The following is a 16991-nucleotide window of genomic DNA, read 5'->3' as shown; positions in this document are numbered from 1 at the left end:
CAACATTATCCAGACCTAGGAAATCCAAAATTCATGTAAAGGATCGAGGCTGGGAAAGATGAATAGGTGGAAGGATCAACACTTCCATGCTCCTGGGTCAAAAGCAGTAGCAACATTACCTGCTACCCCAGGTCATGTCGATTCTTCAGAACAGATTAGGGAACAGGGAGGGAACTTCTCTAAGAGGCAGATCCAGATCCAAGCAATTTTATAGCAAGAGGCAGATTAACTCCCCCTTAGTCAGAGAGAATGAAAGTCATGTCACTATATAGAACTCCTGCCCAGCTCAGTGCTAGCATGATGTCAACATAAAACTGTAAGGGAACTCGCTAGATTTCGAAGGTGCTGGGTGTAGAAGAGGCATGTATCAATTAAGACCTGATGACTGGCAAAGTTAGTATGCTAAATGTCTAGATTTTGTAACACATGGCTAAGTCTCAAGTCTCACCTATGGGGAGGCAAGGTCCTATTCTTCAGTGATCTTTACTCACCCATTAATTGGAATAGGCCTCAGAAATGAGTAAGCTCATGGGTTTTGCTTTCAGACAGCTGACATAGACTGAAAGTTATCCTGGAAAATCTGAAAAATGATTTTCACTCATTTGGATACAAATGATTTTTCCTTTGGTACTTAGCCATTGTTACACGGACTCGGAGTGCACTAAGATTTAGGTTCTGGGAACACAAGATTTTGACTGGGATAACTATTTTTCATCCAGGGATCAGTTTATTTTGACTTTTTTAGTGCATGTGGCTGACACTAAAATAATCTTGAATGACCTTCCAACTCTTAAAAAGTGGGGTAGTTAAGAGAGATGTGAAATTGAAATAATTTAACTTCCAAGGGTTTGAAAGAATTGTATCCATGTCAATAGAAGACAGCCCATGATTCTGCTATTAAAAGAATCCTAATCCTACCCAACAAACTGAGTGAGCTGTCTCAGCCTGAAGGATAGTGGGGTTTAATTTTTACACTTCAATTTCTTGGCAAATTTAATAGTGGGGGAAGGTTTTACATTCTTCCAAATTCACTGTTGTAGGTTTTGTTCAGAGCAGCTATGCAGACTCATTGCAGAGTTCTTGGTGAGTAATGTTTAGTTACAGAAGGTTCCCCCCCCTTTTTTGTTGATTTTATGTACTTGAGAATAATTCTCATTTCCTGTTGATTACAGTTTTTTTCTATTTATTTCTGTCTCTTCCATTGTTTCTGACTCAATAGGAGCCACCAGTTCTGACTGCTTACCCTGCCCTCCCTCACATTTTTTAGGCCTGTAAGTTGTAATTTTCCTCAGCCTGTTCACCTGTGTTGGTTCCTGGAAACCAGACCAGTTTAGTTTCTTAGAGTCTCTAAGGTAGCATCGAAGAAGTTCTCTCTCCGGAATTGAGCATTATTAAACATAATAGCTTAAAACAATGATTCTTCTGCTTAAGCTGGGGTCTGGGGATGAAGGAATTAAACCTTGCCCAACTGCCTAGGACTCCTGGTTCCAGCAAAATCAGGAGAGTGTCTTCCCAAAGACACCTCCTAGACAAATACAGCCCCTGTCACCTGTGGCATAAATCCACTGGGTTCTCCCAGAAGGACCCTTTCATACAACTTCAAAGGCTCTCCTGTATCTTTGGCTTGTTCTACTGAAGAACACCACAGAGTCATACTGATACTAAAGATCAGTATCTTTCTATTGCCTGGAGATTATGTAGACCCAGTATCAGGTCAAGTTCTACCAGTATGTTTATTTTAGTAGTTTATTCCAGTGAAGACTTAGGAGGAAGACATGCATTCATATAGTCCTTCTCAGAAATCCACACTCCATCCCCCGCTGCATTACCCTTTTATTCCTGAAAGGACCATCTCTTCTAGATCTTATATTTCCACTTAATAATGTAGGCCTTTAATACATGTTTAAGAGTTGAAAAACCAGTGATCCTAGAATATGAGTATTTTCCAGTTCTATTCAAGAATGTGTTTCCATTATAAAAATAAAATCCTTGATCTGGTTAATATGAATCCAACTTTTTTTAAAAGTGGCTTGATACATATATATAGTAATTATATATCTTTTGGCAACATGTCAAATAACACCTGATAAAATTAGCCTTTCATATATTCTCTAATATTAAATTATTTGACAAATATTTATCAAATGTCTACTAGTTACCAGATACTTCTCTGGATTCTGTGGACATAGATATGAACAAAGTAAAAAAAAAAAGTGTCCAGCTATGTTAGAGCTTACATTCTAGTGAATTGCAGTATTTATGAAAACAATAGAGTCAGCCACTTAAATAACAAGGTATCTTACTCACCTCACACGGAATTTCAGCAGGAAGCACCATTGCCAGGGGTATGGTGTCTCTTGAAGCTTTTGATAATTCTTCAATTTCATTTCTCTTACTTATTTCCCCCACATGTTTCACTTCTAGGACTGTTGGAATGTTGACCTCAAGGTAGTCTTCAGAATCTAGAGAAAAATTCATGAATTCATGATTATATATATCATGATTATATATATCATTATATATATCATGATTATAACATAGTTAAGGTTATATTATTTCCACCATTGTTATAAAGACTAACTGCTAAATAGTTAATATAATATATAGGACAATAGAACTGAGTTTAAGATACTGAATGTTAATAATTAAAATAATGCTTCACAATTTAACTAGTATTATAACCTTAGTGAGTAAACTATACCAACTATATATATTCACTTAGTGGTTTAAGGTTTTCTCCCAAAAAAATCATTTAATATTTTTTCTTAATATTAAATTAGCAAACCTGAAAAAATGAAACTCTTTATTTTCCATTACTGTAATTAAGAAAATTTATTTTATTTTAAATCAGAATAATTATTTACTCTTTAAATATATTTCTAATTTTTAAAAACAAAAAGCACAACTGGCAAACTTCACTAAATAAATTGGTATTTCTATACAACACTGGTTTAGTAGTAAATATTAATGTTCATTTAAATGTTTATATGCCCTGTGAAAAGTATGTTTGTTCTATATCAAATAGGCTGGGTTTCTTTATGGCAGTATTACTAAGAACAGTGAAATATATTAATATGAGTTTTGAATCTCAAGGGAAAAGAATATTTGATTTCTTTTTGTTTTAACATTTAGTAATTTAGCATTTGGTCTCAATTGTTAAAACATTTTTCTCTATTTGTTAAAACATTTTTCTCTATTGAGAAAAATTGAAGAAAAAAAAGTTGTATTAAGGATGATGGATAATTGTTTCATTATTCAATGTTTCAAAGCTTAAAGCACCTCATTAGCGTACAGACCAATGAGGCTGAAACCAAGTCTCTAACAACTAGATCACATGTATAAACTTAGGTTAGCTCCAAAAATATCCCTCAAATCCACAAGGAGGAGAACTGGAAAAAAGGAAAACAGCCCCTGACAGCTAGAAACTACCCTGACACTGTATAAAAATCTTGGTGTTGCTGGGAGCTGGCCCAGTGTTCTCCCAGGGAAAACAACATCAGACATGGCTACTCTGTCACCATGATGGATCAAGTCAGAGATGAGACCACTTTGTAGTCATGTCTGAACCCAAGCGAACACATGAACATTGCCAAAATCAAAAAAATGACCAAACACCCCCAACCCTAGCTCCTGTCAGTAGCTATTACTTCCTTACCAATTTCAGCTTTGGGCTCTTTTCATTTAGCTTGCCCTCTGTAGAAGGCTACCTACTCCTCCTGGTTTGCCTGGGATTTTCCTGGTTTAACCACCGAGCATGTTGTGTTCCAAGAAGCCCTTCAGCTGCAGGCATACAGGGATAATTGGTCACCTAATTTTGGGTTAAAGTCAATATATCAAATCATAAAATTACAACTGCTTTTTGAGAGCAAGCGAACTATTGCAAAGCCTTGTTTTCTTGAAACCTTCCTCAAATCACTTAACAACAAGCTTAAATCTTATGGTGTCTTTTCTAAAACTTTTACTGAGATGGCCCATGGTTCTCTGCGGTGTCTAGAAAAAAATCCAAATTGTTCAAGTATAGGTGTGTTCCTAGTGATGTGTGGCAAAAGGACACTGGCAGGACAAAAAGGAAGAAGGTCAAAGGCAATATAGATGGAAGCAGCTGTCTACTATAAAAAAAAAAAAAAAGTGAAGTTACAGCTTCATATAAGGTAATTCTATCAGTAAAGCAGAATAACAAAAAAATGCCCTCTAGGGAGAAGCTATCCCCATGCCACATCTAAGGACAGTGGTGGGTTTATTTTTATTATTTTTGTTTTGTTTTGTTTTGTTTTTTTGTCCTATGAAAGTTACAGAACAAAGCACAAAAATATCTGGTATTTCCAAATTCTTCCAAGTACTAGTCTTCCTTGAAATGAAATGAACAATAGTATTTATTGAGAAACCATGAGAGACTCTTAACTCTTAACAAACTGAGGGTTGCTGGAGGGGAGGTCAGTGAGGGAGTGGGGTAATTGGGTGGTGGGCATTAAGCAGGGCATGTGATGTCATGAGTACTGGGTGTTATATGCAACTAATAAATTATTGAACACTACATCTGAAGCTAGTGATGGGCTATATCTTGGCTAGTTGAATTTAAATTAAAAAAAAGAAAAAAGGGAAAAACAGCCCTTATTTCTTTAACAATTTAAAATACTATCATTAGCAGTTTATTTTCTCTCTCTCTCTTTCTCCCCCCCCCGACACATACACACACACACACATACACACATATTTGCACACACCAAAACAGTAAAAGATTGTGTAGAACTGGCTCAATCATTTTGTGAATTGATGAAAGAACAAGGAAACTGATTTTATTTAATCACCTTAGGAGAAGGTGGAAGTTATTCTACCATGTCAGTATCTAGAGGTTTTCTGCTAATTCTTCTGTGGCATTAAGTTAAGAGTTGTTTTATTTATTTATTATAATCATGAAAGTACAAAAAAAATTATTTTCATGAACATTCACAGAAATACTCTTTATAATGCAGAAAATTGGAAGTGGTCTAAGCAATAAGCGACTAGACTAAAAATATGTACTATGAAAAAGATACTGTTGCCAATAAAAATTCCATCAAAGAGTATTTACCTATAAGGAACAAGTTTATAATATCACTGAAAAAATTCCAAGTTACAAAATTACAAATTTAGTAGGTTCCCATTTAGTAAAATAAAAAGTATAGGACTTCTAGTTTCAGGTTCCACATGTAAGGAGATTTAGAAATCACCACTTGTAACAAAAAGCTGAACAGACTGAAAAATCAACTCTTTTTTGATCCGTAAGAAAGGGGTATACATAACACAAACTGCTGTCCCCAAATTAGAGAGAGAGGCAAATACAAGGACTTCCAATTTATAAAGAGTAAGGAGTGAAAACCACCCCAGGAACCAGTGCCAGGGTAGGGAAACCTCACTGTAGTGGACAAAAGGTTGGATGCTCAGTGTGGACAAATCTGAGAGTTAAGAACTGCAGGCAAATCCAGCCAAAGTAGGGGCTCTGCATTATTTTGAGATTTACCTGCAGGAGTTTAACTAGATGCCCACAGAAAATACTGGAGAAAATTCCCCTCCTGTTTCTGGCAGAGGGAGGGAGAAAGAGACCATTTTGAGATACTCCAGAGCACTTTGTTTTTCTAAGAAAGTTTTGTCCTCAGGGCAGACTGGTTAATGACAGCCTAAACTACTGGGGTATTATCAGAGTCTAAGTGACCTGGGGAAGAGAAGTACCCAACAATAGCCCACTGTAGCCATCTTGCCACAAAGAAGGGGGAGAAAAAAATCTAAGGAACTCTTGTGAAGTTCATGGTCCAGAAATATAGGTTCACTAAACGACTAAGATCTAATCATAGGACTCTAAAAAGCTTCTCCTACCCCATACCTCACTACTATATTACTAAAGGCCTATTAAAGCAGTTCATTTTACCCAGTACATCATGTTTACTGAGAAAAATGGAAGGCATATCAAAAAGCAAAAACCAAAACTTGACAAGACAGAGTAAGCATCAGAACCAGATTTGACAAGGATGTTGGAATTAGAAGACTGGGAATTTAAAACAACTCTGATTAATATTCTAAGGTTTCTAATGTATAAAGTAGACACCAGGCAAGATGGATGGGTAATATAAGCAGAGTATTGGAGCACCTACAAAAGGACCAAAAAGAAATGCTGGAGATTAAAAACACTGTTACAGAAATGAAGAATGACTTTGATGAGTTTATTAGTAAACTAGACATGACTAAGGAAAGACTCTCTGAGCTAGAGAATACACCAATAAAATCCTTGAAAACTGAAACGCAAACAGGAACAAAACAAACTAAAACAAAAACAAAAAATAGGACAGTACATCCAAGGAATGTGGGAAATGACAAATGTGTGACATACATGTAATGGGAACACCAGAAGTAGAAGAAAAGAAGGAACAGAAGAAATATTTGATTTCTTTGATCAACGAAAACTTTGATCCATGGCACAGTTGGACCACTGCTCTTTAGGCAGGAAACCCACAAGTGGCAGACCTAGGGAGTCCCACCTTCCTCCCCTGGAAGCAGCATGGCAAGAATCTACTGGGTTTGAAGTCTTCAAATGGGGCTATGTGCCAGAGACAGAAATACTTGGTCACAGGCCAGGTGAGCTCGGAGCATGGCCAGAGACCATGGAAACAGGAGTGATTGCCTGCTTTTCTCTGAGGGCACACTGAGGGGTAGGGCCTTGAGCTCTCGGCTCCTCTGGGTAGAGACTGGGAGGCCACCATTTTCATTGCTATCCTCCCTCCAGAGCTCTATGGAAAGCGTTCAGGAAGCAAAAGCTCCTGAGAGTGAAGAACCCAAGCAGATTACTTAGTCCGGACCCTGGCAAGGGTGGTGCAATTCCACCTCTAGCAAAGACATTTGAGAATCACTACAACAGGCCCCTCCCCCAGAAAATCAGCAAAAACATCCAACCAAGACCAAGCTCACTGATCAAGGAGAATAGTGGAATTTCAGAGCTGGGGAAAAGCAAAGCATGGAATTCATGGCTTTCTTCCCATGACACTTTAGCCTTGCAAAGTTAAATTTTTAAAATTTTATTTTTTATCTTATTCTAATTTTTTTAACTTTGTCTCTTTCCTCTTTTAACATTTTTTTAACAAGTTTATCTTAACAATACCTTTCTAAAAAAATATTTTTAAAACCTTCATTATTATAGTCATATTTTATCCTTCATTGTATTTAACCTTATTTTTTGTATATATATAGGGTTTTTTTTTCTAGAAAATTTTTGGATACAATTTCTTCTAACAGATCAAAATATACCCTAAATCTAGCACAGGGCTTTGTTCTAGTCTCCAGCCTGAGCAAATTCTCTCCACATTTTTTTCTTTCTTTTTCCAACCAACGTATCTTATCAATTCCTTTTTTAGAATTTTTAAAAAATTTTCATCTTTACAATCATATTCCATCCTTTCATCATGTTTACCCTTATTTCTATATGTATATACATTTTTCTTTCTTTAAAATTTTGGGACGTAGTTTCCTCTAAGAGACCAGAATACACCCAAAATCAACTGGGTGGCTCTCTTCTATTCACCAGTCCAATACACACACACACACACACACACATATGTGTTTATATATATACACACATATACATATATTTGAATTTTTAAAAATTTCTTTTTAAAAATTTTCCTGATTTGGGTCTCTTCTGATTTGGTTAGCTTATATTATTCTGCAGTCCTTGTCACCCTCTTAGTATTTTATTCTCTTGTTCATATATTCTTATTTGGATAAAATGACAAGGTGGAAAAGCTCACCACAAAAAAGAGAACAAGAAGCCGTACCAAAGACTAGGTACCTAATCAATATGGATATTGGTAATATGTCAGATCTAAAGTTCAGAATGACAATTCTCAAGGTGCTAGCTGGGCTTGAAAATGGCATGGAAGATATTAGAGAAATGCTGTTTGGAGAAATAAAAGCCCTTTCTGGGGAAATAAAAGAACTAAAATCTAACCAAGCTGAAATTTAAAAAGCTAGTAATGAGGTACAATAAAAAATGGAGGCTCTTGGGGCACCTGGGAAGCTCAGTGTGTTAAAGCCTCTGCCTTCAGCTTGGGTCATGACCCCAGAGTCCTGGGATCGAGCCCCACATCCAGCTCTCTGCTCAGCAGGGAGCCTGCTTCCTCCTCTCTCTCTCTCTGCCTGACTTTCTGCCTACTTGTGATCTCTATCTGTCAAATAAATTAAATCTTTAAAAAAAATGGAGGCTCTTACTGTTAGGATAAATGAGGCAGAAGAGAGAATTAGTGATATAGAAAACCAAATGACAGAGAATAAAGAAGCTGAGCAAAAGACAGACAAACAACTACTGGACAACGAGGGGAGAATTCAAGAGATAAGTGATAACATAAGATGAAACAATATTAGAATAATTGGGATTACAAAAGAAGAAGAAAGAGAGGGGGACAAAAGGTATATTGGAGAGAATTATTGTAGAGAATTTCCCTAATATGGCAAAGGGAACACACATCAAAATCCAGGAGGCACAGAGAACCCCCCTCAAAATCAATAAAAATATGTCCACACCCCATCATCTAATAGCAAAACTTACAAGTCTTAGTGACAAAGAGAAAATCCAGAAAGTCTGTAACATACAATGGTAAAAATACGAGCTTGGCAGCATACTTATCCACAGAGACCTTGCAGGCCAGAAAGAACTGGCATGATATATTCAGACCACTAAATGAGAAAAATATGCAGCCAAGAATACTATATCCAGCTAGGCTGTCATTGAAAATAGAAGGAGAGATAAAAAGTTTCCAGGACAAAAAAAAAAAAAACTAAAAGAATTTGTAAATAGCAAACCATCCCTATAGGAAATATTGAAAGGGGTCGTCTAAACAAAGAGAGAGCCTAAAAGTGGTAGACCAGGAAGGAACAGAGACAATATACAGTAACAGTCACCTTACAGGCAACACAATGGCACTAAATTTATATCTTTCAATAATTACCCTGAATGTAAATGGGCTAAATGCCCCAATCAAAAGACACAGCGTATCAGAAAGAATAAAAAATAAAACCCATCAATATGCTGTCTACAAGAAACTCATTTTAGACCCAAAGACACCCCCAGATTTAAAATGAAGGGGTGGAAAACATTTTACCATGATAAATGACATCAAAAGAAAGCTGGAGTGGCAATCCTTATATTAGATAAATTAGATTTTAAGCCAAAGACTATAATAAGAGATGAAGAAGGACACATACCATACTCAAAGGATCTGTCCAACAAAAATATCTAACAATTTTAAATATCTAAGCCCCTATCATGGGAGCAGCCAACTATATAAACCAATTAATAACATAATCAAAGAAACAAATCAGCAATTATAAAATAATAGTAGGGGACTTTAACACTCTCCTCACTGAAATGGACAGATCATCCAAGCAAAAGATCAACAAGGAAATAAAGGCCTTAAATGACACATGGGACCAGATGGACATCATAGATATATTCACAACATTCCACCCCAAAACGACAGAATACACATTCCTCTCTAGTGTGCTTGGAACATTCTCTAAAATAGATCACATCCTGGGTCACAAATCAGGTCTCAACTGGTACCAAAAGATTGGGATCATTCCCTGCATATTTACAGACCACAATGCTCTGAAGCTAGAACTCAATCACAAGAGGAAAGTAGAAAATAACCCAAATACATGGAGGCTAAAGAGCATCCTACTAAAGAATGAACAGGTCAACCAGGAAATTAAAGAAGAATTGAAAAAAATTCATGGAAACAAATGAAAATGAAAACACACAGTTCAAAATCTGTGGGACACAGCAAAGGCGATCCTGAGAGGAAAATATATATAGCGATATAAGCCTTTCCCAAGAAACAAGAAAGGTCTCAAGTATACAACCTAACCCTGCACCTGAAGGAGCTGAAGAAAAAACAGCAAAGAAAGCCTAAACTCAGCTGAAGAAATCATAAATATCAGAGGAGAAATCAATGAAATAGAAACCAAAAAACCAACCAACCAACCAAACAAAAAAACCCAGTAGAACAAATCAATGAAACTAGGAGCTGGTACTTTGAAAAAATTAATAAGATTGATAAAGCCCTGTTCAGACTTATCAAAAGGAAAAGAGGAAGGACCCAAATAAATAAAAGCATGAATGAAAGAGGAGAGATCACAACCAACACCAAAGAAATACAATTATAAGAACTTACTATGAGCAACTATGTGCCAGCAAATTTGACAATCTGGAAGAAACAGATAAATTCCTAGAGAATATAAACTATCAAAAATGAACCAGGAAGAGATAGAAAACCTGAACAGACCCATAACCAGTAAGGAGATGGAAGCAGTCATCAAAAATCTCCCAACAAACAAGAGCCCAGGGCCAGATGGCTTCCCAGGGGAATTCTACCAAACATTTAAAGAAAAATCAATACCTATTCTCCTGAAACTGTTCCAAAAAAATAGAAATGGGAGGAAAACTTCCAAACACATTTTATGAGGCCAGCATTACCTTGAGCCCCAAACCAGACAAACACCCCCTCAAAAAAGAGAATTATAGACCAATATCCTTGATGAACACAGACATGAAAATTCTCACCAAAATACTAGGCAGTAGGACCCAACAGTACGTTAAAAGGATTATTGACCATGGCCAAGTGGGATTTATTCCAGGGATGAAAGGTTGGTTCAACATCTGCAAATCAATCAGTGTGATACAATACATTAATAAAAGAAAGAACAAGAACAGTATGATATTTTCAATAGATGCTGAAAAAGCATTTGACAAAGTACAGCATCCTTTCTTTGTCAAAACTCTTCAAAGTGCAGGAACGGAGGGTTCATAACTCAAAATCATCAAAGCCATTTGTGATAAAACCAAAGTGAATATCATTCTCAACAGAGAAAAACTGAGAGCTTTTCTGCTAAGGTCAGGAACATGGCAGGGAGGTCCATTTCCACCACTGCTATTCAACAGAGTACTAGAAGTCCTACCTCATCAATCAGACAACAAAAAGAAATTAAAGTCATCCAAATCAGCAAAGAGATCAAACTACTATTCATTACAGATGATACGATACTTTATATGGAAAGCCCAAAAGACTCTACTCCAAATCTGCTAGAACTTGTATAGGAATTCAGTATCCTGTCAGGATATAAAATCAATGCATAGAAATCAGCTACACTTCTATACACCAAGAACAAGACTTAAGGATTTAGTCTGAAAGTGAGATTTAAGGAGTCGATCCCATTCACAATTGCACCCAAAACCATAAGATCCCTAGGAATAAGCTTAAACAAAGAGGCAAGAATCTGTACTCAAAAAAACTATAAAGTAGTCATGAAATAAATGGAGGAAGACACAAAGAAATGGAAAAATGTTCCATGTTCATGGGTTGGAAGAACAAATGTTGTGAATATGTCCATGCTACCTAAGGCATTCTACATGTTTAATACAATCCCTATCAAAATACCATCAATTTTTTTTCAATGAAATGGAACAAATAACCCTAAATTTATATGGAATCAGAAAAGACCTCGAATAGCCAGAAAAATGTTGAAGAAGAAAGCCAAAGTTGGTGGCATCACAATTCCAGACTCCAAGCTCTATTACAAAGCTGTCATCATCAAGACAGTATAGTACTGGGGCGCCTGGGTGGCTCAGTGGGTTAGGGCCTCTGCCTTCAGCTCGAGTCATGATCTCAGGGTCCTGGGATCAAGCCCCACGTCGGGCTCAATGCTCAGCGGGGAGCCTGCTTCCTTCTCTCTCTCTGCCTGCTTCTCTGCCTGCTTGTGATCTCTCTCTGTCAAATAAATAAATAAAATTAAAAAAAAAAAAGACAGTATACTACTGGCACAAAAACAGACACATAGATCAATGGAACAGAACAGAGAGCCCAGAAATGGACCCTCAGCTCTATGGTCAACTAATTTTTGACAAAGCAGGAAAGAATGTCCAATGGAAAAAAGACTGTTTAACAAATGGTATTGGGAAAATTGGACAGCCACACGCAGAAAAATGAAACTGTACCATTTCCTTATACCACATACAAAAACAGACTCAAAATGTATGAAAGACATCAACGTGAGAAAGGAATCCATCAAAATCCTTGAAGAGAACACAGGCAGCAAGCTCTTCCACCTCAGCTGCAGCAACTTCTTCCTAGAAACATCACCAAAGCTTACGTAAGGGAAGCAAGGGCAAAAATGAACTATTGGGACTTCATCAAGATCAAAAGCTCTTGCACAGCAAAGGAAACAAAACCAAAAGACAACTGGCAAAATGGGAGAAGATATTTGCAAATGACCTATCAGATAAAGGGCTAGTATCCAAAATCTATAAAGAACTTATCAAACTAGATACCCAAAGAACAGATAATCTAAACAAGAAATGGGCAGAGTGGGGGGCACCTGGGTGGCTCAGTGGGTTAAAGCCTCTGCCTTTGGCTCAGGTCGTGATCCTGGAGTCCTGGGATCGAGCCCTGCATTGGGCTCTCTGCTCCGTGGGGAGCCTGCTTCCCCCTCTCTCTCTGCCTCCTTGTGATTTCTGTCTGTCAAATAAATAAATAAAATGTTAAAAAAAAAAAAAAAGAAATGGGCAGAGGACATGAACAGACATTTCTGCAAAGAAGACATCCAGATGGCCAACAGATACATGAAAAAGTGCTCCACATCACTCCACATCAGGGAAATACAAATCAAAACCACAATAAGATACCACCTCACACCAGTCAGAATGGCTAAAATTAACAAGCCAGGAAATGACAGATGTTGGCGAGGATGTGGAGAAAGGGGAACCCTCCTACACTGTTGGTGGGAATGCAAGCTGGTGCAGCCACTCTGGAAAACAGCATGGAGGTTCCTCAAAAAGTTGAAAATAGAGCTACCCTATGACCCAACAATTGCACTACTGGGTAGTGATACAAATGTGGGGATCCGAAAGGGAACATGCACCCGAATGTTTATAGCAGCAATGTCCACAATGGCCAAACTATGGAAAGAATCTAGATGTCCATCAACAGATGTATGGATAAAGAAGATACGGTGTGTGTGTGTGTGTGTGTGTGTGTGTGTGTGTATACACATATATGCAATGAAATACTATGCAGCCCTCAAAAGAAATGAAATATTGCCATTTGCAATGACGTGGATGGAACTACGGGGTATAATGCTGAGCCAAATAAGTCAGTCAAAGAAAGACAATCATCATATGATCTCTCTGATATGAGGAATTTGAGAAACAGGTGGGAGGGGGTTGGGGGGTAGGGAAGGAAAAACTAAAACATGATTGGATTGGGAGAGACACAAACCATAAGAGACACTTAATCTGGGGCACCTGGGTGGCTCAGTGGTTTAAGCCGCTGCCTTCGGCTCAGGTCATGATCTCAGGGTCCTGGGATAGGGTCCCGCATCGGGTTCTCTGCTCGGCAGAGAGCCTGCTTCCCTCTCTCTCTCTCTGCCTGCCTCTCCATCTACTTGTGATTTCTCTCTGTCAAATAAATAAATAAAATCTTAAAAAAAAAAAAAAAAAGAGACACTTAACCTCACCAAACAAACTGTGGGTTGCTGGAGTCAGGGTGTGGGTATGGAGAGGGTGGATGGGTTATGGACACTGGGGAGGGTGTGTGCTATGGTGAGTGCTTTGAAGTATGTAAGCCTGATGATTCACACACCTGTACCCCTGGGGCAAATAATACATTATATGTTAATTTAAAAAATCTAAAATATAATATCTAGAGAATTAAAAGATAAGCCATACATTGGGAGAAAATATTTCCAAAAGACACATCTAATTAAGGACTGTTCTGCAAAATATACAAAAATCTTTAAAATCTAACAATAAGAAAATTACCAAAATTGGAATATCAGCCAAAAAGCTTAAAAAATATCTCACCATGGAGCACCTGTGTGGCTCAGTGGGTTAAAGCCTCTGCCTCTGGCTGAGGTCATGATCCCAGGGTCCTGGGCTCTCTGCTCAGTGGGGAGCCCACTTCCTCCTCTCGCTCTCTCTGCCTGCCTCTCTGCCTGCCTCTCTGCCTACTTAAGATCTCTATCTGTCAAATAAACAAATAAAATCTTAGAAAAAATAAATCTCACCAAAGAAGATACATAGGTAGTAAACAGGCATATGAGAAAATGCTGCACATTATATGTCATCAGGTAAATGCAATATTAAAAAAACAAAAAACAATTAACAGTACTCATCTATCCATTAGAATAGCCAAAATCTGAACACTGACAAGATCAAATGTTAGTGAGGATTTGGAGCAAAACAAATACTCCTACATTACTTGTGAGAATGCAAACGGTACAGCCATTTTTGAAATTAGTTTGGTGGTTTCTGACAACATTAAACATAGTCTTGCCATGTAATTCAGCAAACATGCTCCCTGGCATTTACCCAAATCAGCTGAAACAGGTGAACACAAAAACCTGCCCATAGATGTTTATAGTACAGTTTTCTTCATAACTGCCTAAACTTGGGAGAAACCAAGATGTCCTTTAGTAGATGAATGGATAAATTGTGATACACCCAGACAATGAAATATTATTTAGAGCTAAAATGAAATGAACTATCAACAATGCAAACACATGGGAGAACGTTGAATGCGTATTACTAAGTGAATGAAGTGAGTCGGAAAAGAGCACATACTGTATTATACCAACTATATGACATTTTGTAAAAAGCAAAACCATACAGATAGTAAAAAGATAAGGGGTTGCCAGGGGTCTGGGGTCAGATGAGGATTTGAATAGGCAGAACACAGAAGACTTTTGGGCAGTGAAAATAGTCTGTATGTATGCCACCATAGTGAAAGGTGCTTATCGTTAAACATTTGTCCATACACATAGATTAGACAATGCCAAGAGTGTATCTTAAAATAAACTGTGGACTTTGGGTAATTATGATGTGCCAATGTAGATCCATCCTTAAGTGGTGGACCATTCTGGTGATTGATGTTGACAATGGGGATAGCTATGCATGTTGTGGGTGTGGGGTGGAGGGAGTATATGGGAAATCTCTATCTCCCTCTCAGTTTTCATGTAAACATAAAACTGTTCTAAAAAAATTAAGTCTTTTAAAGAAAGCATACATATACAGAACTATGTGGTAGGGATTTAAGATATATTCTCAATACATAAGAATACACTGGCTACATATAAAAATGTACAGATTCCATTAATATCATGGTAGCATGGAGGACATGGGGAGTTAGAGAGGAGAAGGGAGTTGGGGGAAATTGGAAGGGGAGGTGAATCATGAGAGACTATGGACTCTGATAAACAATTTGAAGGGTTTGAAGTGGCGGGGGGCGGTGGGAGGTTGGGGTACCAGGTGGTGGGTATTATAGAGGGCACGGATTGCATGGAGCACTGGGTGTGGTGAAAAAATAATGAATACTGTTATGCTGAAAGTAAATAAATTTAATTAAAAAAAAAAGAGTGGTTATTTCTGGCTGATGGGGTTATGGATAATTTTATTATATATATTGCTAATAATGTTAATAATATACATAATATATAATATTAAATATATATAATATTATAATATACATAATATATATTTTGGTTTTTCTATAAGGAAAATGTATTTGTTTTACAGATTGAACTATACACATTCCTAAATAGTTGAATGATTTGAATGATCAAGCATAAATGATGAATAAAGGTAGCTGATCAAGATTATAGACCAAGCACATGTTTCTTTGCCCCTCCTCTATACATGTAAATGAAATAATAAAAAGATTATTTTCTTTATAGGTCATGACAAAAATGGGTAGGAAGCACTAATCTGCAGTTAGTATGTGAAATGATTCAGCATTTCACAAATCCTCTCTATGTTGGGGTGATCTAAGCAATTCTAAAAGGTATCATCTAGAATAAAGGTGACCCTCCTTTTTAAAAATGAATTGAGTATTAGGCAAAAATAATCACAGATACCCTAAGGCAGGAAAATTTTGTGTATTTTTCTTAACAACAAATAAAATTGCACTTCTATCTTAGTAAATAGTAAAATTTGTAAAATAGTAAAGCACTAGATAATAAATTTTCCTTTTGAATTTTTGAATTAAGTGACAAAAATGGGTATGTGTGTAACTTTCTTAAAAACATTTATTTTTTTTATTATGTAAGAGAGAGAGAGTGGAGAGGGGAGAGGGAGAGAGAGAATCTCAAGCAGAGTCCCTGCTGAGCACAGAGCTGGACACGGGGCTTGATCCCAGTACCCTCAGATCATGACCTGAGCCAAAACCAAGAGTTGGATGTTTAACCAGCTGAGCCACCCAGGTGCCCCTATATGTAATTTTTAAAGCTTGCCATATGCTTTTCAAAACATCCACCTTTTTTTAAAATTAATTTATTTTCAGAAAAACAGTATTCATTTTATTTTTCACCACAGCCAGTGCTCCATGCAATCCGTGCCCTCTATAATACCCACCACCTGGTACCCTGACCTACCACCCCCCCACCACTTCAAACCCCTCATATTGTTTTTCAGAGTCCATAGTCTCTCCTGATTCACCTCCCCTTCCAATTTACCCCAACTCCCTTCTCCTCTCTAACACCCCTTGTCCTCCATGATATTTGTTAAGCTCCACAAATAAGTGAAACCATATGATAATTGACTCTCTCTGCTTGACTTATTTCACTCAGCATAATCTCTTCCAGTCACGTTCATGTTGCTACAAAAGTTGGGTATTCATCCTTTCTGATGGAGGCATAATACTCCATAGTGTATCTTCCTTATCCATTCGTTCGTTGAAGGGCATCTTGGTTCTTTCCACAGTTTGGCGACCATGGCCATTGCTGCTATAAACATTGGGGTACAGATGGCCCTTCTTTTCACGACATCTGTATCTTTGGGGTAAATACCCAGGAGTGCAATTGCAGGGTCATAGGGAAGTTCTATTTTTAATTTCTTGAGGAGTCTCCACACTGTTTTCCAAAGAGGTTGCACCAACTTGCATTCCCACCAACAGTGTAAGAGGGTTCCCCTTTCTCCACAT

The 16991-nt window shown here is 37.4% G+C and overlaps 1 protein-coding gene across 8 annotated transcripts in view; it reads right to left on the bottom strand.

The window, feature by feature from the left end:
• BANK1 (B cell scaffold protein with ankyrin repeats 1) overlaps positions 1-16991 on the bottom strand; it is a 305691-nt gene that overhangs the window by 226085 nt on the left and 62615 nt on the right. For 7 of the 8 annotated variants that reach the window (XR_006602628.1, XR_006602629.1, XM_045067101.1 and 4 more), the window contains exon 3: positions 2308-2462. Coding sequence is in view for 6 of the 8 variants with exons in the window: in XM_045067101.1 (XP_044923036.1) it covers positions 2308-2462 (155 nt within the window). In the remaining 2 variants the exon portion in view is untranslated. Of the gene's footprint in view, positions 1-2307; positions 2463-3655; positions 3750-16991 lie in introns of those variants that run through there. The other variant, XM_013054047.2, reaches the window with a different exon arrangement.

The sequence above is a fragment of the Mustela putorius genome, unplaced genomic scaffold, assembly GCF_011764305.1.
Source record: "Mustela putorius furo isolate JIRA1106 unplaced genomic scaffold, ASM1176430v1.1 tig00003871_pilon_pilon_pilon, whole genome shotgun sequence".
NCBI lineage: Eukaryota > Metazoa > Chordata > Mammalia > Carnivora > Mustelidae > Mustela > Mustela putorius.
The sequence above is the reverse complement of the archived record's forward strand: the minus strand, read 5'-3'. Positions and strand labels throughout refer to the sequence as shown.